Here is a 24,382-nt window from a genome sequence, read left to right as displayed (position 1 = left end):
TACAAAAATTCTTGTAGCTCAGTGGGTACAGCGGGTCGTCCTTTAATCACAAGATTGATGTTTGTCCCCATGTTGAACTGTCCTTAAGCGAGACACTGAACCCCAAGTTGCTCCCCGAGCGCTTCACAGCAGCGCACTGCTCCTAAATGCTTCAGGTGGGTTCAATGCAGAGGTTTAATTTCATGTGTGCAGCTGTACATATATGTGAATTGAAATCAATCCTTGATCTTCTTCTGACAGACAGAAGCAGACTGTTAAACTAATTATTTACCTTTCAATAATGTCATATCAGTTACATGTTAAGAGGATAATGTACGATAGATAGATAGATAGATAGATAGATAGATAGATAGATAGATAGATAGATAGATAGATAGATAGATAGATAGATAGATGGATGGAACTACTGGTGAATAAAACGAGTCAATAGAAAGTGAAATGGAGCCAAGAGAAGAGACCATGTGGGTGTCTGTTCCTGAACAGAAGAGTCAGATTAAAATAGAACAGCAGCCATATGACGACAGTATGACTGTCAAACACCTGCAGTGGAGAGAGAGAGAGAGAGAGAGAGAGAGAGAGAGAGAGAGAGAGAGAGAGAGAGAGAGAGAAGGGGGAGACATAATGGGATGTGAGGGACAAATGGAGAAACAGACAGGTGACAAAGTGACAGAGCGGGAGGGGGTGGAAAACGTGAATAGTGAGACTATGCAAAACATTAGAGAGAACAGAGTGACAAAGAGGAAGAGTGTGAATCAGCTACAGATGAGGGAAAGGTTGATGAAAAAGAGGAAGGTGATGATGAAGAATGGAGACCATTATCGTGGCCTCCCAGCCAGAGCTTGTGTGAATGAGAAAGAAGTGGTGTTTTTCTCCTGTGCACTCCCATCACTCTCTGTCCTGCCCTGAGCTTTGAATAGCACCTTACAGCAGCACTGCTGGAAAGAGAGAAAGCAGATGAGCTCTGGTATCGTTGTCTCTCACAAATGTGCATTGGTTATGCATCGTACACAACACATCTGTTGCATTCTCACAAGGTAGTTTTTCAGCGGCCATGATATTTAAATCAGCCCTGATTGGCAGTTGTTGACATTTGAGAGGAGGCTTTGAGAACAATCACAGCCATTTAAATTAGACAATGTGCTTAGCATTTTACTGCATCAGTACTCAGTGTCAGGAGACTGAGATATTATTAAAAAATAATACATTGTTATCAAAACAATGATCTAAATCTAAAACCTTAAATCCAGCACGACTTACACTTAACAGGGATATGAGCATCACTATTATAACTATTGCTTAGGGTTTTTTTTCAGAATCATAAGCATTTCAGTAATAATTGACTGTTTCCATGGTTACAGTGCAAACAGGCACTGCTAATGGTACATTTTTCATGGCTGTGTATGGTGCAAATTTGCCAAAATACAGGCTAAAAATGGCTAAAGGTGTTGCCCAAAGCTAACTCACTGACTCCACAGCAACACTGTAAGCTATCCATTCAAATATTATGGGAGCTTAGACCATTATTACTCCAACTTTAAAACTTTACAAGAATTTAAAGTAATTCATCATTTCCACCATCAGTTTCTGCCACCGATGGAATAGGGTGTACAGTGTCACCCGCGTACATGAGTATCCTAATACACTAGTGGGACATTTTAACAAATCGAGACAACATTCTTGAAAACACTCCTTTGTTGTGCTACAAGAAGTCAAAAAAAGAATTTGAATTTAAAAGCACCAATAAAGGCAAAGCAAGGCAAATGTACCTTTTAACAACAAGGCAATTTAAAGTGCTTTACGTAAGACACACTTGCATCAAGACAAGTTATAGAACAAACATAAATGATTAAAACAAAGTAGAATACTAAAGAATAAATCGAAGCAGGTTGTCAAGAAGCAAAAACCTAATGCTGTTTGTCTGTTGTACATAAGATACATCCTTTGTGCATTCCATACATTTGCATATTTTGCACATAAACCTGCATATAAAGGGAAAATGACAGAACCCAATATATTGGTGTTTTACAAAAATACCAATTAGAGAAAGTAGTTACCCGGTTTTGCAAAGACAATCTCTACTAAAATCAGATTATAAATCTGCTGTGCTCACTTTTTCTAAGTCTTTTTCTTTTTTAATTAAATGTGAGACCAGATGAGAGCCGCTGTCTCTGGAGATGAAAATAGCCTTAGACTGAGAGGAGAACTGGCAGCATTCATTACTGCCAGAATATAACCGTCAAGTTTTATAGCATCAAATCAATGTTGTTGGATTGGTTATACGTAGATGAGTTCATATGATGTTTGGCAACAGGCTTTAATAAAGGCATGAAGCCTTATTGAGACAAACAAAACCTGTGATATGAATGATTGATTTGTATTCTAGATCTGTGATATAATACAGCAGTCTTTCTTAAACACTGGGTTGCAGACAGATGGTCGGAGGAGATTTTATTAGGGTCGCCAAATAAATTGCAGAATTCTTTAGTTCACCTTTAAGCCACTTGAGAGAGTCTGTATGATGGTATTGTTCTGAAAATCGTAGCGTTAATTATAACATTGAATCTAATATAAAAGGCTAATGAACATTCTGTTTGTTTTACTGATGAGAGGAAAAAAACGAGAGTCTGTTAACTCCTCCAACATGTATATTTATTTATATTATTTTGTTCTTCTCAGGATTTATAGATTATAAGTGTGTCCCTCGATACAAAGTTTGGGAAACACAAGTACAGATTGGACTTACACTGATCAGAAATACAGTAGAGACGTCTCACTGTTGTATCTGGGTTTCTTGGCCTCTCTAAACGCTTGTCTCTCTTCTGATCGATGTCTGAATTTCATCAGTGAGCGGTTTTCTGTCTTCATGGGATCGGGTTCCGCTGGTTTAGTCTGTCAATTCCTGCCTTTCAACTTGTTCTTTCAGGTCTGAACTTCTGTTTCTCATTCTTCTGTCTATCATCCACTTCCCTGGAGTCATGCTGAGGAAATATTTATGAAGTATGGGCTGCTGGCTATTCTCAGTTCAATAGATTTCACTCAAAACTCAAGAAAAATATCTTTCTCTCTCAATATCTCTGTATTTCTTACACACACACACACGCACACACACGCACAGACAGTAACGATGGTTAATTAAGCGGCAGCCTCATGATGCACCTGTTTCTTGAGGTGTCAGCCTTATTAGCGCCATAGCAGCATCACTTTATTGTTTTCCACCTCCAGTCCTTCATCTACTTCTTTGTGTGTGTGTGTGTGTGTGTGTGTGTGTGTGTGTGTGTGTGTGTGTGTGCGTGCGTGCTTGCGTGCGTGCGTGTGTGTATGTGTGTTTAAGAAAGAAAAGGAATATTCTATGTTGTCATCCCTCCCTTTTTGTCTGTGAAAAATTGAATTCGATGTTGTCGTCTCAGATTTTTGCACACTTTGATTTTCATTATGGAAAACATCATTGGGACATTGTGTGGGAGTGTATTTTGATGTGCATGAATGTGTGTGTGTGTGTGTGTGTGTGTGTGTGTGTGTGTGTGTGTGTGTGTGTGTACGTACGTACGTACATGACGGGGCCCGTCATCATGGCTTGGCTGTATTCTACAGTGCATGTGTCTCCAGTATGTTAGTGATGCTACTGGAGACCCAGCTCTGTTGGAATAACAACCAGGACCCACTGCAACACTACCAGCCTCCACCTGGCCATGCTGTGGGTGTATGTGTGTGTGTGTGTGTGTGTGTGTGTGTGTGTGTGTGTGTGTGTCCCTGCTTCTCTCCGTCTTTTTCTAAAGCAGACATTCAGACACAGTCCTTTAGTCTTTACATTTGCCCTTTTTAACTCCTCTCTCTCTTTAGCGACTGACAAACTGACAAAAATCAATCCGCATCAGTAATTAATTTAACTCAAATGTTAAAGAGTGGTTCCTTGTCCACTTAAACATCCATGGTTAAACACATAGCAGGTAAGGGAGTGAGCAAGCTAGTGATTTGCTGAAATACACCAAGGAGCTAGTTTGAGCATGTAAATAGTTGGTTTTACATAAAGATCTATAGGCATGAGGGAGGATGCCATTAATCATGTTGGGAAGAAGGATTCCTACCAAGGTTGAACAGTGAAGCTCTTGACATGCAGATTTGCTTGATTCACAGAATCAGACTACTCTGTGAACAATGCAGCAGATAAGAAATACGGGAGCTACCCCGAAGGCTCCAATTAGTTCCTTAAACTAATCCTTCCGGTCGAGTCTTTAGCTAAGCTTGGTCTTTATCTAATGTGGCCAATTTGGAATATTAGTATTCAGCTATCTGGCTAATCTAAAATATGATTCTCAAATGAATGTGTTACCTCCAATACATGTATGAGTGTACTCGAGCACAAAGTAATGTGAAGGAGTTTTGCTCTGTGAATATTTTGTAAAATAGTTTTGAATGGGCAACATGTCATTGCAATTAAAACAAAAGCCTTATTGCAGAAGTTTTAATGTGTTTGAATGTAATAATTTGACAAAAATATTGATCTAAAAATGATTTTATTGCTTCTGCTAAAAAATTTTTTTAATAATGTGGAAATAATGTGGAATATAACCCTTATCATGTGCTTCCCATACTAAATAATAAGGAAATGTACCCACAACTGACATCTGGTAGAATTTCTAACCAATTTCTAGCTTTTGAAGATATACAGGTTCATGTTTATGTGACAGAAAGCGTATGACCATAGAATCATTTGCAGGAACACTTTGATTGTGTTCACAGAGATGAGTTTGTATAGTGTAATATCGACCTCGGTTATAGAAAACTTCAAAGGGGTTGTGTGCCATTTGTATTGAGGGAGAGGGTCAGTAGAAAATAAATAGATGCTATTTACTTTGATGAACAGTTGTGATCCACGATTGGAGTGCACAAGAAAAATAAATTGTGTTGGATTTAATTCCATCTGTCATTGCTAGTTTTCCAAGAACACAGCCTCTAATGCATCTCGTATTGGCAGAGCAACCTCTGATCCAAATAAACTACAGGCAGTTACTTTCTCTGGAAAAGTCATCAACTGAGATCCATACTGTTGATATGTCTGAAACCTTTACCCAATGTTGTCATTGTGGTTCTCCATATTATGATTTTCATATTATTTCTCTCTGCTCTGTCAACACAGCATGCATATCTGTTATCCCTAGAAGAGTTAACCATCTGTTTCTCCTCCGGCGGTTTCCTCCTTTTTTATGTGAAAGATTTTTTGAGTTTTTCCTTTATCTAAGCTGAGGGTCTGAGGATCGAAGGTATCAAACGTTGTTCAGACTGTAAAGCCTTCTGAGACAAATTTGGGATTTGACTTGAATTGAGCAAACTCCATCCATCCAGTTTAATGAACGGACAAAGTCGGCTCCACAAAGTCAGATTCAAGCACAGCAGTTTTAACAGCGTTTGACCTATTAATCAGGGGAAATACCTGCATACAAGTTGATTTGCATAAATAGATTAAATAAGTATTTTAAAGTTTTGAATAGCTTTGGCCCATCTTATCTGTCTGACATGGTGAAGACATATGTGCTTGCTAGGTCCCTTAGATCCCCTAACTCCATCTCTTAAAATGCAGCCTTTGTTAATTATGCCCCAAATCTTTGGAGCAGTCTGCCTGAAGGTCTTAAGGGCTCTAAATCTGTTGACACTTTCACAAAAATATGAAGACACATCTTGTTACTATTGCTTTTTCCCAAAGTGTTTTTACCTTGTGGTTGTTTTATCTCGTGTCGGACATGTTCACACATGCGCGACATTAACGTTGCAAATTGTTTGCCTCCCATTCACTTCCAGTGTGGGAGCAAAGGGGCAAATACGACATTTGCTTCCAGTGGCAATGCAAATTGGCATCTTCCGCATCGCATGGAGTTCAACTTCTGTTACCGGTGTGTGGTTGTTGACCCCACTTGACACCGCCCACATTCAGCACACACCTGCATTCTTCATTTTTATAGTTGTATCATTAGTCATTATGTTAATCTATATTGATATTAAGCACTTTGTGTGCACTTTTTTGCTTGAATTGTGTTATATAATTAGCTGTATTCCTATTATTAATAGTTTTATTACCGTATTCCAGATCTCTCTGGTGTGTCTTCAAGGGCTCAAATCTGCTTCCTGCTGAACTTTTTTTGCACGCTGCTGGTGCTAGTTTAATATGAAGAGCCTCTCAGGGAGCTGATCCCACATCACTAAATTCAACTATATATCTATTTGTGTAATTATGCCTCCACCATTAGCGAACAAAAAATACAGCAAACATTAGAGCGTACTAGCCGAGCTGGGTCAAATACCTTTGGGAAATCAGCTTGTTTTAATCAGCTTGCAATACTACAACATATGTAAATATGTACAAATCAGGCAATGACATGAAAGTTGTCGCTCAAATAGAAGTACAACTCCAAACAATATAGTACCTACTGTATTATTATTATATATATATATATATATATATATATATATATATATATATATATATATATATATATATATATATAAAACTCAAATCTGCTCACCAGGCAGCCAAAGCAGCTAAAATAAACCTTAGAAAGAATGCACAAATATGATCTGGCCTAGTTCTGCTCAGCAGGAAATCAAATCGACATTATACAGAGCTGATTTGGCTTCATCCTGCTAGCAGCTCTGTCCATGTCGACTTAATTAAGATTTTCAGTGAGTTGTCCTCCCGGAGTTATGCTTCAAACGTCTGCCTCTCTCTCTATTAACTCTGATTTATGACTGCTGTAGTTCAGGGAAAAGATTGAATGATTGGGTCCAGTTTGTACCTGAATTTCTCGTTTTTCCTACATTTATTAGAAACTCTGCATTTTCTTGTACAATAGTTAAGTCCTTCTTCTCTATAACCTAATTTCCATACCGTCATACCTGTGGGCTGACCACTATATTCTTGGCTTTTTACACCTTCTGCAGAGCAGCTTCACTCAGATGATCAAGGCTTAAATGCCCTCTTGAAGAGCAAATTGAGCGCAGCTCTTGCACGAGAAGAGTACACACTTCAAGCTCTATGTGCCTTTTTGCCTACAATTGAAAACCTGCAGTAAGTACAAATACGAGTAGAAGGTATGATAGAGGATAAAGACAATATATTGAGACTCCGACCAACCTGCCAGAACAATAATAGTACATATAACAGGTGCAAGCCCTGAAGTAATCAAAGCAACCAAAAGTAAAGGCGAAAGGATAAGAAGGACTCAACCCACACCAGAAAGCCAGGCCAGAGACGCCAAATAGATTTTCCATTCAGTCTACGGCTATTCAGTGCTCTGGTGTCAAAAGCAGTTTCCATGTCCTTGGGCAAGATACTGAACCCCAAATTGGCACCGGTGTGTGAGTGCTGGCTTGTTAAGTAAAGCGCGTCAGGAAGTGGTCGTCGGGAATAGAAAAGCACTATTAAAATAAAGTTTATTCACCATATACGAATATTCAGCATTGTAAGTCCAAGATATGGCCAGACAGCTTTAAAAAGTGTAGCTGGATGGGGATTGAGGGAGCAGGTACTTGGTTTAGAGGCCAACACCAGGTAAGGTAATTCACACATTCAGGAAAAGAGAACTTATGAGTAATACGTCGGTGGAGGGAGACTAACTAAAATCAATAACTAAAAATTACATTTTTAGATTACAGTTTTATCAGATGGTAAACAGAACAGATTATGGAACATGTGTTTGCATGTGTCTGAGAGGGCGTCTGATAAAGATAAAGAGAGAAAGGAATCAGGGTTAGTTATGCTGATCACAGGTGCCCTTCAAAATGTCAGCGCGCTCCGAGTGATTAGAAAGGCTGCAGATAAAGACAACAGCAAAGCATACACCCTGATGAAAGGAGGAGTGATGGAGGAACACACATTGGCTGAAAGTTCTGGTAGAAAGATGCAGGAAGGAAAATGAGAGAGGTGTGGAGGAGAGTGTAAGGAGATAAACAAGAGTAAAAGTGATACTTGGGATGCTAATTCTGAAGAGCAGACCCTCGTTAGCCAATCGTTAAACCTTTGATCGACAAGATTAGTGTCTTGCGTGCAGAGGTGCTGTGGTTGAAGTGCCTAGCAAGCTGCCCAGCTGCAATGATGCACAAATAGGTTAAATCCATTTATTGCCAGCTGCATTGTGTTTTCAAAACAGGCAACTGATGTCCCCAGTTCATCCGTCAGAGACAGTTAGCAGCCACGATGTTGCGTGCATTGTCATGGACACATGCAGCCACTTTAACCGGGAGTCTCCACCGCATCAATCAGTTTAGCTGTGAGGTTGTCAGTTGTGTGTCTGCCTGGTGTACTCTGTCAGGGTTTCTGCCAGTATATTGCAGGATTGCAAGCCAGGCGAAACGTTAGCGAGCGTCTGGTCGAGAAAGAAAGCATGTTTTGATGATTAGTATGAGGTTAGCAGTAACGTTGCACTGTGAATGTAGCAGTGCAGTGTGTGTACACTTTATTTGTCGTGAATAATGCTACAAATCCTCAAGCCAAGTTTCCTTGTCTTGCTTGTCAGCCACTTGCAACCCAAGCCCCCAGGCAGAGTGACAGTGCTTTGAAGCAAATTTTACACCAAACAGTGGAATTACAATATCCGCGTCCATCACGTGGTGTCATGCGGCCCAAAAATACTTTTTCCATAGATTTACATTCAGAAAGAGACGCCTGTAAACATACTGGATCTTTTTTTTTTTTAAGGTAAATCAACTTCCCAGTACAAACTCTTATTAACCCTTATTTAAATAATTAGGTCCTAAAAGTTATAAAGTGCACTGATAGCCGAATCCAGAGTTTTCCTTCATCCGTTAATGTGAATGAGCTCGATAACGAGGCTGGACCGAGGCCTAGGAGGCGGGGTTAAAGAAACTGCAACCTGCTGAAGGGTTTTGTTTGCCTCAAAGTGAGTAACAACTCCGACTGAGGCTGACCTTAAAGGTGGACCAGCTAAATTGTGATTATTCATACTGTTCCATGAGTGCATTGCTGGAACAAATAATGAATGACAGTAATGGATATCTATCTATGAGAGTATTTATGAAATTCAATAAATATAATTCAATAAAAATAATAGATATAAACCATTACCATAATGGCCCTTCACATTGTCCTGTCATGCAGTTTTTTTTTTGGTTCTGTCTTTTTGACAGGAGGAGATTTGACGTCTCTCGTATTAAAAATGCACTCTGTTATGGTAAAACCTATTTCAGATAAAAACTGTGTGATGAAATTTAGAGGCTGACATGCTTCAGTTTTGAAGTAATTGAAGGATTACATTTTCTAATTCTGCTTGCTGGGGAGGTTCAGTGACTCTTAAAATCCCCCTTGAATGAGCTCTAAAAGTACCGTGTTCAATTAAAAAACAATACTTTTCTTTTCAGTTCCCAAAACGCATTACGTGACAGCAACGCAATGGAAGTGACTAAATAAAATGGTAAAAAAAAATGAAATTGAATCAATCACATTAAAGTGAAATTTCATGAAGCAAAAACACACACACATTTCCAGCTGTGATTACGTTAAAATGAATGTGTGTGTGTGTGTGTGTGTGTGTGTGTGTGTGTGTGTGTTAGTGTGTGTGTGTGTGTGTGTGTGTGTGTGTGTGTGTGCGCGTGTGTGTGCGTGTGTGTGTGTGTGTGTGTGTGTGTGTGTGTGTGTGTGTGTGATGTGAAGAAGAAGGTAAATTAATATAACAGATGGTTTGTGGTTTATGGCAAGAAATGATTGTGAAAGGTCAGAAGACAGAGTTTGACATTTACCGAGGCATACATCCTATCGCTAGTAATGCACACACACATACACACACACACACACACACACATTTGCAGGTTCCAGCGTCTATCCTCGCCGAGTTCTTGACAGCAGAGAAGGGAGCCAGAGAAGTTGTTTGTCTGCTGTTTGGATCTACTTTCGATCAAATATTACTTATCGGGATTTGCATGAGCATTTCAAAGTCTGCAGCTTAAGATGCAACACTCTCTGAAATTATTTCTCACTCTAACACACACACACACACACACACACAACACGGGCAGATCTCCAACTTCATTACAACAGCACTCTGGCAGACTGATTGAGTGATCAAAGCTAATCTCACTTAATCACATCCAATCATATGTAATAACCAACACTGAGCGCTCAGGCATGGCAAAACTCCCCATTTTTCCTCACTCACTCCTTGACCCTCCTCCCCTCCTCATCTGCCTACTAACGACTTCTCCTCCGCCACCCATTCTCTTGTCTTCCATGTTTGCTCTCACTCAAACACTAGACTGAATGTGAGTGAGAGACAGAGGAGAATGGTTTAGAGGGATGGTGTCAAAAAGAGGAGCCCATAAAGAATAAAGGAGAGGGTGAAGGATGAACACCCTCAGTAGGACATCGAGCCCTCCAGCAGACGCAGCTCGCAGTACCTGTGTGGTTCTTTTAGGAAGGAACAAGATCTTCCTTCTGGCTTGGCAGCTTAGGAAGAGCATGATCTAGCAGTAGCAGACATTACTTTAAACATTATCGTCTTTTTTCCAATTTATATTCAGTAGACACTTTAAAAAGCTGCTGCTTTAAGCCTCTGCAGTGTTTTTCTTCGCTTTGATCAGATTTTGAAGTCCCGCTAAGATGTTCTCTTTAGACTACAGTTACATGTAATAATAATGCCATGTGATAACTGGAACTAGCAAGGATTTAAGTAGACACCATCAGCCAGCACCCAGAGTGTAAATATTCTCATAGTATGAATTTTCTAGCTGTCACATGGGATGTTACGAACTCTCATCTGATAAAGCTGTAGTTGTGAGACGCTGTGGCTCTGCATACCTGTTTTTAATGTTTGTGGAAGGTGAAAATGTAAAAAACCTTGAAACACAAACTCAATCTTGCATGACCTTAAGATAAAAGCTCCCCTGTTATCTCAGATCAGCTCTCCTGTTTTCCTATTGGTCTGCTTCTCTACCCTGTTTCCAAACCTCATCTGTATTAAAGTAGAAAGTTGCTTTGTTACGACCAAAGACAGAAAACAAACTGCTGTCACCTTGCAGTTATATTGACCCTTATAAGGTGTTGGTATGCTGCAGACAACGTGCCTGTCTGTTGGTCACAGAGCATCTGAAAAAAAAAACTTTCTGACATCTTAATTGGGAGAGTGTTTTTTTCAATTTTCCGAAAATTGGACAAGCTCAGCCACTTTATGCAGCAATGGGCTGGATGTGCAGAGGCAAGAAAGTAGGAAGAGTTTAGACTTCTGTCTCTCTTCTTCTGCCTTTTTACAACATCATCATCCAACATTATGACTTTCCGTTATTTCCATCTATACGATTTATCGTGTCTCGCCACTCTCAGAGGCTACCTGCTTTTATGATTGTGGCTGTTTGGAACAGCTATAAACACTCTTTTTAAACACCTTAACGTGGTTTAGCACAGGCTAGTTTATTTTAAGCATACTCTGGCCTTTACTTTGAAGAGGAGTCATTTCTTTTTAGTTTGTTTCAGTTGTAATGAGATCCTTCATGCTTGTCTGTCTTTAGGATTTGTGCGTGTCCTGAATTTTGACGTGGGAAGATATTTGATCAAAGTCAGACGAGATTAAAAAGAACAGATCTTGTTCAATTTGATCACACTGATCAGAGGCAGGCTGTAATTAAGATAACCACCACTCTCCTCCAAGTCAAGTGCTTCTATCCAGTCTTCAAAGAACGCAACAATGAGAGGAAAGTAAATATCTGTTACGTAATTTGTGAATTTGCTGCCATTTTATTCCATGAATCCCTTTTGCTTGGTTTTCACGGTGCCAAAATTAAACAAATGCATCCATTGAGGGTCCTGAAGAGCAAAACTAACTCCAGCAATTCCTGACAATGTTTGAGTTAATTTCATTTTTAAGTACCTCACTTGTGCCTCCAACCAGCACAGATTGCGATGCGTTACAGAGTGTGACACAGTTTAGATATCGTTTCAGAGGCCTTTGCAGCTTGCCAAGCTAACTATCTGGGGAAGAGTTGTTGTAACATAAAACTTGTACCCACAAAAATAACAAACCCATAGCCAAAGCCTCAGGTTTTTGGAGGCACACATTGAGATAGAAAACAAACAACCAAAAAGACATCAGGGCATCTGTTTGTCTCCTTCCCCAGGATGCTTTGCTGCGGCTGGCAGCGGTTGTTGACGCGGGCTCGCTTCGAGTGGCCCTCCGAGACAGCATACACGAGCTGCTACCCAGCACGGTATTTGCACAGACACACACAAACAGCTAAACGTAATTGATATTGTTTATGATTTATCATCAGAAAACTAAAAGATTCCTGTTGGTATTCAGAGTGGGTGAGCTAGAAGCCTCGGCCCTGACATAAGATCAGGGAACATTTTTACAAATGGATGAAGCTCATCACTCATCAAATGAATTAGAATCGAATTACTAATGAATGTGCACGTACATGTGTGTGTTTTATTCCAGGAGTGTGTATGTGTCTACATGCTGGAGGGATACTCAAGGCTGTTATCTGACGACCCGCCACATGAACTGCCACAGGAGGGAAAGATCAGGTGTGTACTCTTTGTGTATGTGTGTGATTGTGTGATTGTGTATGCAGCAAGCCGCAGATGTTTCGCAATAGAAAAAGGAAGAGATGAAGAGGGGAAAACAGAGACGCTGTTTTCTCTGTGTGAAAAGCAGGTGTTACCTGAATGATTATGAGCCGCTCTGCCCCAAATCACACGATCAACACAGAGACAAGAGTGTCAAAGAGAGAGTCTCATCATTAAGGCACACGAGGAACTTCTCTTTGTTTCTTAACCTCTTACTTTTTTTCTCATCTCCCACATCTATTGCTCTCTCATTAAAGCACTCCCATTATCTCCCCCTCGCCCCTTATTACACACCCCTCTATCCGACAAACTCTTTCCCTCTCTTCATCTGCTATCCTATCCACCTTCCCACCACACTGCATTAGTCTGTCGTGTCCCTTTTTTTTACCTATCAGCCTGCTTACTCCCCAAAGAGCCACGAAGCACAAGAAGCACTAAGCCGGCTGTGTATCTCCCCCGCCCTCTCCCCAGCGCTCCTCTTTCTTTCTCACCTTCAATCCCTCTCCCCACGGAAGCGGCACAGGGCTAATAGCTGAGGTGACAGCGCCCGGGGTCCCTCAGTGAGACGCTGCGATCCTTTCCACTCTTAAGTGCTCTCTGAAGCTCTACAACCCCGCATGCTACTGCGACTGCTGTCCAGGCTCCGGCAAAAACCAACACTACATAATAGATGAAACTGTCTGTTTGTCAGACAAGAACCCTTTTGCCAGCACCTCATTGCCACACAAACACAAGCTCACACACAAACATGCTCATGCAGACACAAACACACAAGGACACAAGCACAAACCACATACATACATACAGTATGCACACACACACACACACACACACACACACACACACACACACACACACACACACACATACTGTGCTCACACACATGCAGGCTAGAGGTAATGTGGATATTAAAAGAGCTACAGGGCACTTGGTCACATTTCTCCCTCCAATTCACTTGCTTATGTAAGCCTGTTATCAAGATCGTGGCACACACACACACACACACACACACACACACACACACACACACACATATATACACAATGAACCCATCTGAGAGGCAGAAGGCCACTTTGTTTGAGCCACTTTCCCGCCCACTTTCCAATGCATACAAGCCCATTAACTGGGCCTTCACACACACACACACACACACACACACACACAAATATGCACCAACCAACCAAAAGCGCTTCCATGATCATTCATCCTCTAAACTATTTGTTGTGGACAAGATAACTGAAGCCTCACAGCCAAACAAGCTATTGTTTGACTGCTAAAGGTAAACTCACAGTCCAAGTCTAAAATATGCAGAATACAGTGATAAGTATACACAATGCAACTGCACAACAACATGCAAACCAGCTAGCAAGTTCAAACCCAGAACCCTCTTGCAGTGAGGTGACAATGCTAACCACTGCATCACCATGCCGCCACTTAATATGCAAATTATTGATAATTAGATGTTTTTTGCCACATAATGATTTTGACAACATTCAAATCTTGCCAGCATAATTACTGCCATTCCCCATCAGAGATGCACAAATGAACAAAAATATGGACAAACACAGACAAATAACTGTTATACGGGAGCGCCTCTTGAGCTCCTAAAACAGAGAGGAATTATTTCACGCACTGTTGATCGTGTCGTTCCTGTTCTCTGTCATCTGCAAAATCTCTGTTAGGAGCTGCAGTGTTTCTCAATGATGGTTAAGCATTTACGACAAATGGAGCTCATAGCAGCGGTTCAGGCAGGAACATGAAGTCATTAGCATCACCCAAATCAATTAATCATTAGCTGATTTCTATGAGTGCCAAATACACACCCACTCACCCACATCTACTATATCTTAGTGGCCTATTTAGATGTCCTTCTCTAGGTCTTTGCTACTGCTGCTGCTGCTAACAGTTGTCATTGGCCCCCACTGCACTATAAACACAATGCCTACCCCGCCAGCCTTGACCTGTATGATATTCAAATTGATCTATTGCTGCTGCTAACTGTTCCAAGCAGATTTGCAAAGCTTTCGTTGACCTTATACTATTGCAATATCTCCATATACCACACACCAGACATGTTAAGATAAATTGCATTATCTAATAGGTATGTCATATGTGCACAGAGAAAACTAAATTACAGTGTTTTTCATAACGCCCCAGGGTGGGTTTTTTGCTCTTTGCCGTGCTCGCCATAAATTGGCTTCATGGTTGTGCACAAAAGCTGCTTTGAACAGAGACATTACACAAAGGTCAGCTGTGTTTGTCACCATAGTAAACTGTGTGAGCTGAAACAAATGGACACTTTAAATCAATGCACCATGCAGCGATTTGGCGGCAATGGTTTGAGGGGATTTCAGACTCTGTGAGCATGTAATGGAGGGACTGCTGTGTAAGTGTGTGTGTGTGTGTGTGTGTGTGTGTGTGTGTGTGTGTGTGTGTGTGTGTGTGTGTGTTGTTTGTGTGTGTGTGTGTGTGTGTGTGTGTGTGTGTGTGTGTGTGTGTAGCTGCTGGAGGGTTCAGTATATTATCATGTGAAGCACATAGATTGTGAATTTACCTGTGTGCGTGAGTGAAACTATTTTTGTTCTTCATTTCTTTATTCATGCAAGTCTGATTGTGTTTGCTTACTTAAGTGTGCAGTGGCATGTGTGTTGTGGGCCTGTGTGTGCAAATGTATGTGTCTTTGTGTCATTTGGCAGTAGTCAGTCTAGAATAATCAAATGTCTCATAAAACAGATGCCCTCTGTATTAGTATGACAGTATTAAGTTCATATAATTTCACAATGAATAATTCTATTCAGACATGTTTTGGTTAGTGTCAATGAGCACAAAGTGTCTGTTTTTGTAATGCTGGTTATCGGTTTTCCATTTGCTCCAATTGTCGTCCAAATCCCCTCTTCCTCTTTGTCTCCCCATTGTCTGACAGACTGTCTCTCTCTATTTCTCACTCTAACTGATGTGCTAGAGGTAATTGTCTTTCTCAAATTTGAGTCAAACTCAACTTGTCTCTCTCTCTCTTAGGAGTATCGTGGACCAGCTGAGGCGATGTCAGTGTGTCGGCCTTCCTCCGTCCGAACTGCCAGAGAAATACAGAATCTGCCTCGCAGCACCGTTACCAGCACACAGAAGAGGTGTGTCTGGTTTTCCCACATTCGTCTATGTTGAAGGGTTTAGCATCAGCTAGAATGATGTTGGCAGAAAGACAAATAGACCAATATCTGATTGTGTGTGTGTGTGTGTGTGTGTGTGTGTGTGTGTGTGTGTGTGTGTGTGTGTGTGTGTGTGTGTGTGTGTGTGTGTGTGTGTGTGTGCTTGTTTGAGCATGTGTGAGCTTGCACCTGTGTATCCAGAGGAGCTAAGAGATGTCAGAGCGGGAGAGAAAAAGTGAAAGGAGGTGAAGAGAGAAGTAGTGAACAAGAGATGATGATTGCCGAAAGATAGGTATGGTGCTGCGTGGGCAATAAAATTGGACAAGAGCAATGAGGGTCTGTGATGAGAAAAAAAATTGAAGAATTGAATAGAGTGCAATGAATAGACTCTGCATTCCTCTTCAAATTAACAGAAATATGAGAATGACCTCAAGGGCTGTATCGTAATCACGGAGACATCCTGAAGTACACAGGCATGACCGCTCTGCACTCCATACCAGTGAACATTAAATGATGTTGCAGAAATAAGAGTTAGTTGGGTACCAATGTGGTAAACACATCATTTTGTTTGCTGTTTTGTCTGCTGTCCACACATGTAGCAACGCTTACCTCCTGGCTACCTGTAAGAGCTCGCATCCAGTTTAAGACTCTGGTGCTAGCCTACAGGGCAGTGAAAGGAACAGCTCCTTCCTATCTGCAGGCCATGGTCAAGCCCTACACCTCCGCCCGACCACTTGGCTCTGCTGCCTCGGGGCGACTGGTTGCCCCGTCGCTCAGAGGTCCTGGCGGCCGATCGACCCGGTCACGGCTGTTTTCTGTCCTGGCCCCACGGTGGTGGAATGAACTTCCCACTGACGTCAGGACAGCAGAGTCGCTGCCCATCTTTCGGCGCAGGCTGAAAACCCACCTCTTCAGGAAGTGCTACCCTGAGCCTTCCACTTAGCGCTTATTGTTTTCATACTAGCTTGTTGCACTTATTGTATTCGTATTACTTATAGCACTTACTGTTTTTCTTGTTTCTGCACTGTACTTTGGCTCTGAGTTATGCTCTGCTTCATGCTCTTAGATGCTTGTTTGGAAAAGGAAATGTACTTATGACTTCTGGTGACTAGTAGTTCTTTTGATTACCAATGTTGAATGCACTTATTGTAAGTCGCTTTGGATAAAAGCGTCTGCTAAATGACTGTAATGTAATGTAATGTCCAAGATCAAATTTATTTTCTACATTAAGATCTGCTGTAGCTATCTGCACTACACCGATGATAATAACAAAGGAAAAAAAAAAGAAAATAACAAGCAGTGTTAATCAAGGACATTGGGGGTGTTTTTCTCCCCACGTTCATTTCTCCTGCATATTTCTATTTAGCATTAGAACTTTAAGAAAAAACAAATAAGATGAAGGACAAGGACATGGAAAGAAAATGAAAGGAGATAAATAGACCAAGAGTACGTTTTGTTTAAATCAATGTATTATTGTTATGAATGCTTTTCTTTCTTTCTTTTTTCTTTCTTTTAGCTGTTGTCATTCCTCTCTTGAACCAGGAGCGGGACAAGGCCATCGCTGTCTTACTGGTGAGTTCTTTCATTCAAGGACATGCAATATGGTAATAAGTTAATAAACCAAAGTAACAAAAGTCTACAGTCTGCAGTCTACAATGTTACCTCCTCCCTTATGAAAGGTAGATATTTACAGTTGAATAACATACGTGTATTCATTTATTTGTATTTAACATTCACAAATTACACAACAAAAACACAGAGGCAGCACAAACTGCAACAGTCATGGTCATGAACTGAACTGTAATGAAATGTCTGTGTGTGTGTTGTAGGTGGGCTGTAATCCACTATCTGATCAGGATGAACTGCATCTTAACATGCTGGAGAAACATGTAAGCTCTCTCTTTCTCTGTCTTTCATGATCAAAAATATGAATTAAAAAAATTAATAAAAAGCTTGGTAACAGTATCTGACTAACTGGAAGAGTTTGCTTTGTATTTAGCTAACAAACAGATTTTGGCACAGGGCCTTTATCAGCGTGTTGTTAGAAAAAGGGTAAAGCACAGCCAGTATATACTCTACAAGAAGGCATCATTTTTGTTGATAATTCATTGAGAACTAAACGTATAGATGGCCGGCCTCTGAAAGAGGCTGCACTCACAGAACATACAGCAATTACACAACAAAACAATTATCACAAAGTCACAAAAATGTCATCACAGAAGCAAGTTAGAATTTAAGCACACAGTGCAAGAATTACAAAACTCTCTTTTATTAAATAACTAAACTATTGCCCCCCAGTTGTAAATTTATGACATTGCAAAAAGTTAATGTTAACATCAGTCCTAGAAAAACCTTATCAATGTTTTATCTCAGCAATAATGTGTGTTTTGCATTCATTATCCTGTGTAAGACAGGTGATGTTTACTTCCATGGCCTTTCCACTCATTTTTGTCGGTTCTCTGAAGGACCAGACGAAAGCATCAGACAGTATTTAGTCTGATGATTTACTCTCCAAAATTTACTTTCAACTCAACATACTTTGGTGCTTGTGTGTGTGTTTCTGCACACATGCATGTCGTCACAGGCCTCAGTGGCGTGTGCGCGAGTCCAGGCTGTTCAGACGTCCTACCAGAGGCCTCCTCTCAGTCCCTCTCCCATACAGTCCCACAATGCACTGCTGCACCTCAACGTCTCAGACCAGGACTACTGCGAACTGGACCGCAACATTCTGCAACTCTGTGGTATGCACACACAAATGGTTAACAACATTCATGAAGGCATATTAAATAAACCACCTCCTCCACTCTCTCTCATACATTTTATATTTCCTACACCTCGTGTATACAAACACAAAACTGTGAGGCAAACACAATCACACACAATCACACAGACAGTCACACTGGTATATTTGAGGTGAGGTATGTTAATGGGGCTCTTTGAATTTAGATGGACTTCGTCAGTTGCACAAGGAACGTGTGACAGCCCCTGTGTGAAAAGACTGTTTGAAATCTCATGCATAATGGAAGTGGACTTGCTAATGCTGTTCTTGTGCACATACACATTCATCAACATTGTTTTCTTCCTGGTAATTGTTAGCAAATTTGAGTTGGCTTCATTCTCCTCAGTTTTTTTATGTCCAGCCTCAGCTTCACCTTTCTGCTTCTCTGTCCAGCTCCTTTCTTCTGTCTTCATCTGGAGTCCAGGCAGCCCTCGTTCCCCTGTCTTGTCTTCATTATTAGTCCCTCTGTTGGCTGGTTCCCGTTCACCCTTCCCCGACCTCGCTGTCTCCATGCATCCCTCCCTGGATTGCTTTCTGTCTTGCGTACATGCTCTGCATTCCCCCGTCTTCCTTAACGCCAATCTGCCCTTGCTCCTCTGGTTTTTACTCCCATCACTCTCTCTCTCTCCATCTTCTCTTTCAGGTGAGCTCTTTGACCTCGATGCAGCCTCTCTCCAGCTCAAAGTCATCAATTATGTAAGTGGTTGAGATCTTCTATGCTCCCTTGTGCACACACAGAGTTAATGATGTACAGTACATGCAAAACATGAAATCCTTCCCTTCTTGCTGTCATTACCGGTACCACAAGCTTTTTATCACACAATAGTCTCCCCATACTATGCCCCCTCCATATATATATGAGAGGCTTTCTGTAAAAAGGAGGGAGGCAGAGGGAGAGGTGTAATGATGTATTGCAGTGAGGGAAAAGCTTTAGTTGAGAGAAAAGACAGAAAGAGGAGTTATCAGCTGTACAGTATGTGCAGAAACCTGACAACAATGTAAATGCATGGAATTATTCACCGATAAAGAAAACATGAGATAGAGAGGAATAAAGCTAGAGAGAGGACAGAGATCTGAAGGTTATACTGCATCAAAGGGACAAAGTTACAGCTACAGAGAACCTTAATGGATGTACGCACATACTTGAGATTCTTATACTACTTATTGAGCATGAAGGACTTTTTTTGAATTTTTTATAACAAGTTTTGGTAAAGCAGAGCAATTTATATCAGACTTTGTCTCCATATCAAAAATCAAGGACTTAAGATTCATTGATTTCAGCGAGGATTTGCTGAACATCTTTTGGTCAAAATAAGCAATTTGAAAATGTAATCTTGGACATATTTTGACATTTTGACTTTATTCTGACATTTTATAGACCAAACGATTAATTGATTAACCTAGAAAATAATCAGCAGAAACATCGGCAGAATTATTATTACTTCACTAGCACTTGCACTTACGTACCCAATTTACGTAATGTCCAGGAAGATTCAGGAGTTTCAGGTATTCAAAATACATTTCATTTTTAGTGTTTTAATTATCAAACAACAGATAAGACTTTTAAAAATGCATCATAAAGAAAACTAATGTGAAAATCTGATGTTACAAATACCCATCCAAGCTAAAGAACTAAAAGTAGTATGTAATGTAATGTAATGTAATGTAGTTAAAATATTGACCCTTTATCTTGAATTATTGCTTAATGAAATGAACTCTGGTGCATAATCAGAGGCTTTCTTTCACCCTCTTTTAATTTTTCTTGTCATTTCCCTTTAACAAGGACCTCATTTACTGTCAGCAGCAGTGATTTGTGTCCTCTTGCAGCAGAAAACATAGATACCTTTTGATGCATGGGGACATAAACTCCTTTATGAAAACTGGTTTAAAGCAATCGGCTCCTTTTTAAAAATCTGGGTATTTTTCTGTGAAAAGGGTGAAATCTAAACAGCTATCACCTACCTGACCTTTCCTGCTACCTTGACTCTGCAGAACTAGTTCCATAGCATTGAACAACACTGCAGCAGAAGTGCACCCTGCATTTAAAACGTTGGAAGTGTTGCCTCTAAACCTGAATTTGTAGTATTTGTCCTGCATCTGAAGGAAGGGTGGGGGGGAGAGAAGTTGTGATGGTGCAAAAGGCTGCAGGGGTTTTAAAATGTATTTTGAATCAAACATGATTTGTTTCGCCTGTTTATTGTTACCGTTGTAAAAGGGGGTGAGAGGGAGGAGAGGCGGGAGGAAAGGGAGCGGGAGATTGTTGCTTCTGAGGAATCGTCAGTTTGTTGGGAAGTGCTTAGGGCAGCTCTCATGAGATTAACTGTATTTGGGAAAAAAGGGGGTGGAGGGGTTCATTATTATGTGTGGGTGCAGCGACTTGCTTTGTGTGTGTGTGTGTGTGTCTGTGTGTGATTTGTGCAGTTTGTGTGCATGTTGACTGCTTACGTGTGTGTCTGGGGGGCGAGTGTGTTGGCATCTGCTGTTGTATATATCCCTTTCCTGCTTGTTCTCTATCCAGCTCTGTGGATTACAGAGAAGAATGATGTGTGAGGAAACGCAGGTCTTTTGACTGTGTGGGTGTGTGATCATGTATATGCTTGTGTACTAACAGTATTTGTGTCATCGTGCACAGGTGTGTGTGTGTGTGTGTGTGTGTGTGTGTGTGTGTGTGTGTGTGTGTGTGTGTGTGTGTGTGTTCCCACCTCAGCGGGAATTTTGGTCTATGAATGAATGTTTCTCATCTCAAATAACAGCAGAAAATTGGTTGCGACTCTGCAGGTGTTGAGCACACAGCAGAGGCGCAGAGTGCATACACACTCCTTCTTTTAGACACACACAGACACCTATATGTGACTGTGTCTCTGTGTTTATGGGATTTCATATTCAAAGAATGATCTTGTGCTAAAATTCCAGCATGTTAATGTATTTTCTGTTATTTGAATGTTTAGATCACTTCTTAAAAGATGACCATGAGTAAAACAATGCAATATTAATGGGAATATATGACAAGAAATGTAAAGCTGTAAATAAATCCTCTCTCAAAATCTCTAAATTCATTCAAACATTTTTTATTTTTCTGTATATAATAGAAATGAGTCTTTATTCACAATTTGATGCTGCTGCAGAACAATGAAGACAACCTTGAATTCTTGCCCCACCCTAGCCCCAGTCATTTTCCACCATCCACTGACTTCTTATCTTATCTTCACACTTCGACTTCGCTCCAGAACATCTTGAATTGAGGCCTTAAAAACAATCTGACGGAGTCTGATAAAGAGAGCTTTTTTTGTGATTGAATTTGTGTTTGTGTTCTCCTTCAGCTGCAGCAGCAGACTCACTCGCAGTGTTGTTGTTTGCTACTGGTGTCCGAGGACAACCACCAGCTTTTCTGCCAGGTACACACATACACACACACACACACAAATAAATGCCATCTACCATCTTAGCAGGACTCAATTAAATAAGCTGTGACTTTTGAACTCTGTGACTTTTAGGTAGTTGGAGACAAAGTCCTGGAGGAGGAGATCAGCTTCCCGGTGAGACCAACAAATACAATAATTTATTCCTATGAAAAGTCATTTATTTATTCTGTCATTATTTACATTTATTGGTCTGTTCATGTTCTTTGTTCCCTGTTAAGTACACCGTGCCTTCATTCAGTCAACGTTCATTCATTCACTTGTGGTTCTTACACTAGGTGGTACACCAAGTTCTGTTTAAGGGGGCTTTGATTTCATTTTCAATAGGGATATTTTTAACAAAGTGTAGAAGCCCAGAATGTAGGTCTCTTTGATTGACACAATAGAATAAACATAAAATATTATATTATATTATATTTCATATAATAATGACATTTAACAGGCTTTCCATTACGGTGTGAATAGGCCTTGTATCCCAAGCCAAATGATTTGTGAAATCTTAAGAGTAGTTAGTGTAAAGAGATATTAGGTCACAAAAAACACACTTTAGATTTGTGCTTTAACAAGCCAGGGGACGGACTTCTCTCAGAATAAAAACCTTTATTTATATATTTTAGTTGTAAAATAATCTCCAGGGATCTCATCAGTTCTGCTTTCCTCCTGTCTCTTCCTCATCATACATTTTTTCTTTATCTCTCTTCTTTTCTCTCCTCTGTTCAGCTGATGTTTGGACGCTTTGGTCAGGTTGTCGAGAAGAAGAAGTCAATTACACTTCAGGACATCAGTGCTGTAAGGAGACATTTTCTTTCTCATCTATTCATCTATCTATTCAGCCTTTATATTCAACAGATTTTTTTCTGCCTCTCTTCCCCTCAGGAGGAGCGTAGGCAGCTGTCCAGCATGCTGGGCTGTGAAATCTCCTCCATGCTTTGTGTACCAGTGGCCAGCAGGGCCACCGGTCAGGTGGTGGCACTAGCGTGCGCCTTCAACAAACAGGGTGGGCAGAGGTATGTATGTGAAAGACTGTGTTCAAACTGACAGCTATCATGAACCATTTTCCTTTTTGTGATCATAAGTCTGTTTTAACCTCTTAGCTTACCTTTAAAATCACTATAACTTAGGGACAGATGGGTTACTGCTGAAGTATATTTAAAATGCTGGGATGTAAGTCTGAGATGACTTGGCTTTTCCTAATTCCTGAAGCACTGACTCATGGTAGAGACAAAGATTTATCTGACAGCGGCTTACAGTAATTTTGGGATGGGTAGGCCTGATTGGTTGAGCTCAACAGCTCAGATTTGTTAAGTTTTTAGAAGTGAACAGTTTGCTGCTGTTTCCACTGAAACCAGCAGAATGTGCTGCATGCTCCCTCAGGAACGGATGCCTTCACTTTGGAGCTTGTGTCAAATCGCAGTCTGGCTGTGTGTGTGTGTGTGTGTGTGTGTGTGTGTGTGTGTGTGTGTGTGTGTGTGTGTGTGTGTGTGTGTGTGTGTGTGTGTGACGATGCAGATGGCTTTGTGATGATCTAGAGTCAGGTCATGAGTCTAACAGCGGGTGGCTTGGCTGCCTGGTTTGGCACCATGTTTTGGCATGCATTTGTCTGTGTGTGTGCGTGCATGTGTGTGTGTGTGTGTGTGTGTGTGTGTGTGTGTGTGATGCTGCCTGGAGCTATGGTGCATGCTATCTCCTGAATACAGAAGTCTGTAAAAACGTCCTCCAGCTGTGTCTGTTTGTGTGTTTGTTAAAGAAACAATCTGGTAGTGTGAGGAAAGTTTTTTTAGTTTTAGTTTCTTTCTATCTATCTATCTATCTATCTATCTATCTATCTATCTATCTATCTATCTATCTATCTATCTATCTATCTATCTATCCAGCTATCCATCTATCCATCATCCATCCATCCATCCATCTGTCAGGCAGCATGTCTCTACTTATGTTTAAGTGCTGGGAGATTAATGTGTTTTATATCTTTTTATTCCCCGAAACAGACTTCACTCATATGCTTGCACTCATACAGTACAACCCCTCTCCTCTGCATGCTCTCTCTCTCTCTCTCTCTCTCTCTCTCTCTCTCTCTCTCTCTCTCTCTCTCTCTCTCTCTGAAGACTAAGATAGATGAGAGGGGATCATGTCCTATAATTTCTCCCTCTGCCAGTGGCACTGATGACAGAGCTGGCATCTCATTACCATAGTAACAGCAGCAGGATTATAGTCGCAACTGTGCACAAAATGTGATAAATCTATCCTTTGCTTCATCCTGATTTTAGTAGAGGCATATATCACAAAGATGCATCCCCTCATCATATAGATTGCATATTCATAAGCAGTTTTTTGGAACTTGGAACTTGTTCACATGTTGTGACACCAGGTCTATAACTCAGTTTTGGTGCTGGGTAGCAGATAAGAACACTACACAAAAATAATGACCCTGCACCCCAAAAGCAGCAGTCTAACAATTCTTAGACTTAATATT

The 24,382-nt window shown here is 40.7% G+C and overlaps 1 protein-coding gene across 3 annotated transcripts in view; it reads left to right on the top strand.

The window, feature by feature from the left end:
• The window catches only part of LOC137871498 (cGMP-dependent 3',5'-cyclic phosphodiesterase), a 141,512-nt gene that overhangs the window by 100,852 nt on the left and 16,278 nt on the right, over positions 1-24,382 (top strand). For 2 of the 3 annotated variants that reach the window (XM_068709331.1, XM_068709339.1), the window contains 11 exons: positions 12,115-12,204; positions 12,435-12,523; positions 15,584-15,693; positions 17,228-17,283; positions 17,541-17,600; positions 18,296-18,452; positions 19,134-19,186; positions 21,811-21,885; positions 21,985-22,026; positions 22,630-22,698; positions 22,786-22,916. In XM_068709331.1, coding sequence (XP_068565432.1) covers positions 12,115-12,204; positions 12,435-12,523; positions 15,584-15,693; positions 17,228-17,283; positions 17,541-17,600; positions 18,296-18,452; positions 19,134-19,186; positions 21,811-21,885; positions 21,985-22,026; positions 22,630-22,698; positions 22,786-22,916 — 932 coding nt within the window. The remainder of the gene's footprint in view (positions 1-12,114; positions 12,205-12,434; positions 12,524-15,583; positions 15,694-17,227; positions 17,284-17,540; positions 17,601-18,295; positions 18,453-19,133; positions 19,187-21,810; positions 21,886-21,984; positions 22,027-22,629; positions 22,699-22,785; positions 22,917-24,382) is intronic. The other variant, XM_068709347.1, reaches the window with a different exon arrangement.

The sequence above is a fragment of the Cebidichthys violaceus genome, unplaced genomic scaffold (assembly GCF_023349555.1).
Source record: "Cebidichthys violaceus isolate CVI_PGR_0920_01 unplaced genomic scaffold, fCebVio1.0.p SCAF_1, whole genome shotgun sequence".
Classification (NCBI taxonomy): domain Eukaryota; kingdom Metazoa; phylum Chordata; class Actinopteri; order Perciformes; family Stichaeidae; genus Cebidichthys; species Cebidichthys violaceus.
Note: the sequence above shows the minus strand (reverse complement) of the source record. Positions and strands in the feature narration are given on the sequence as shown.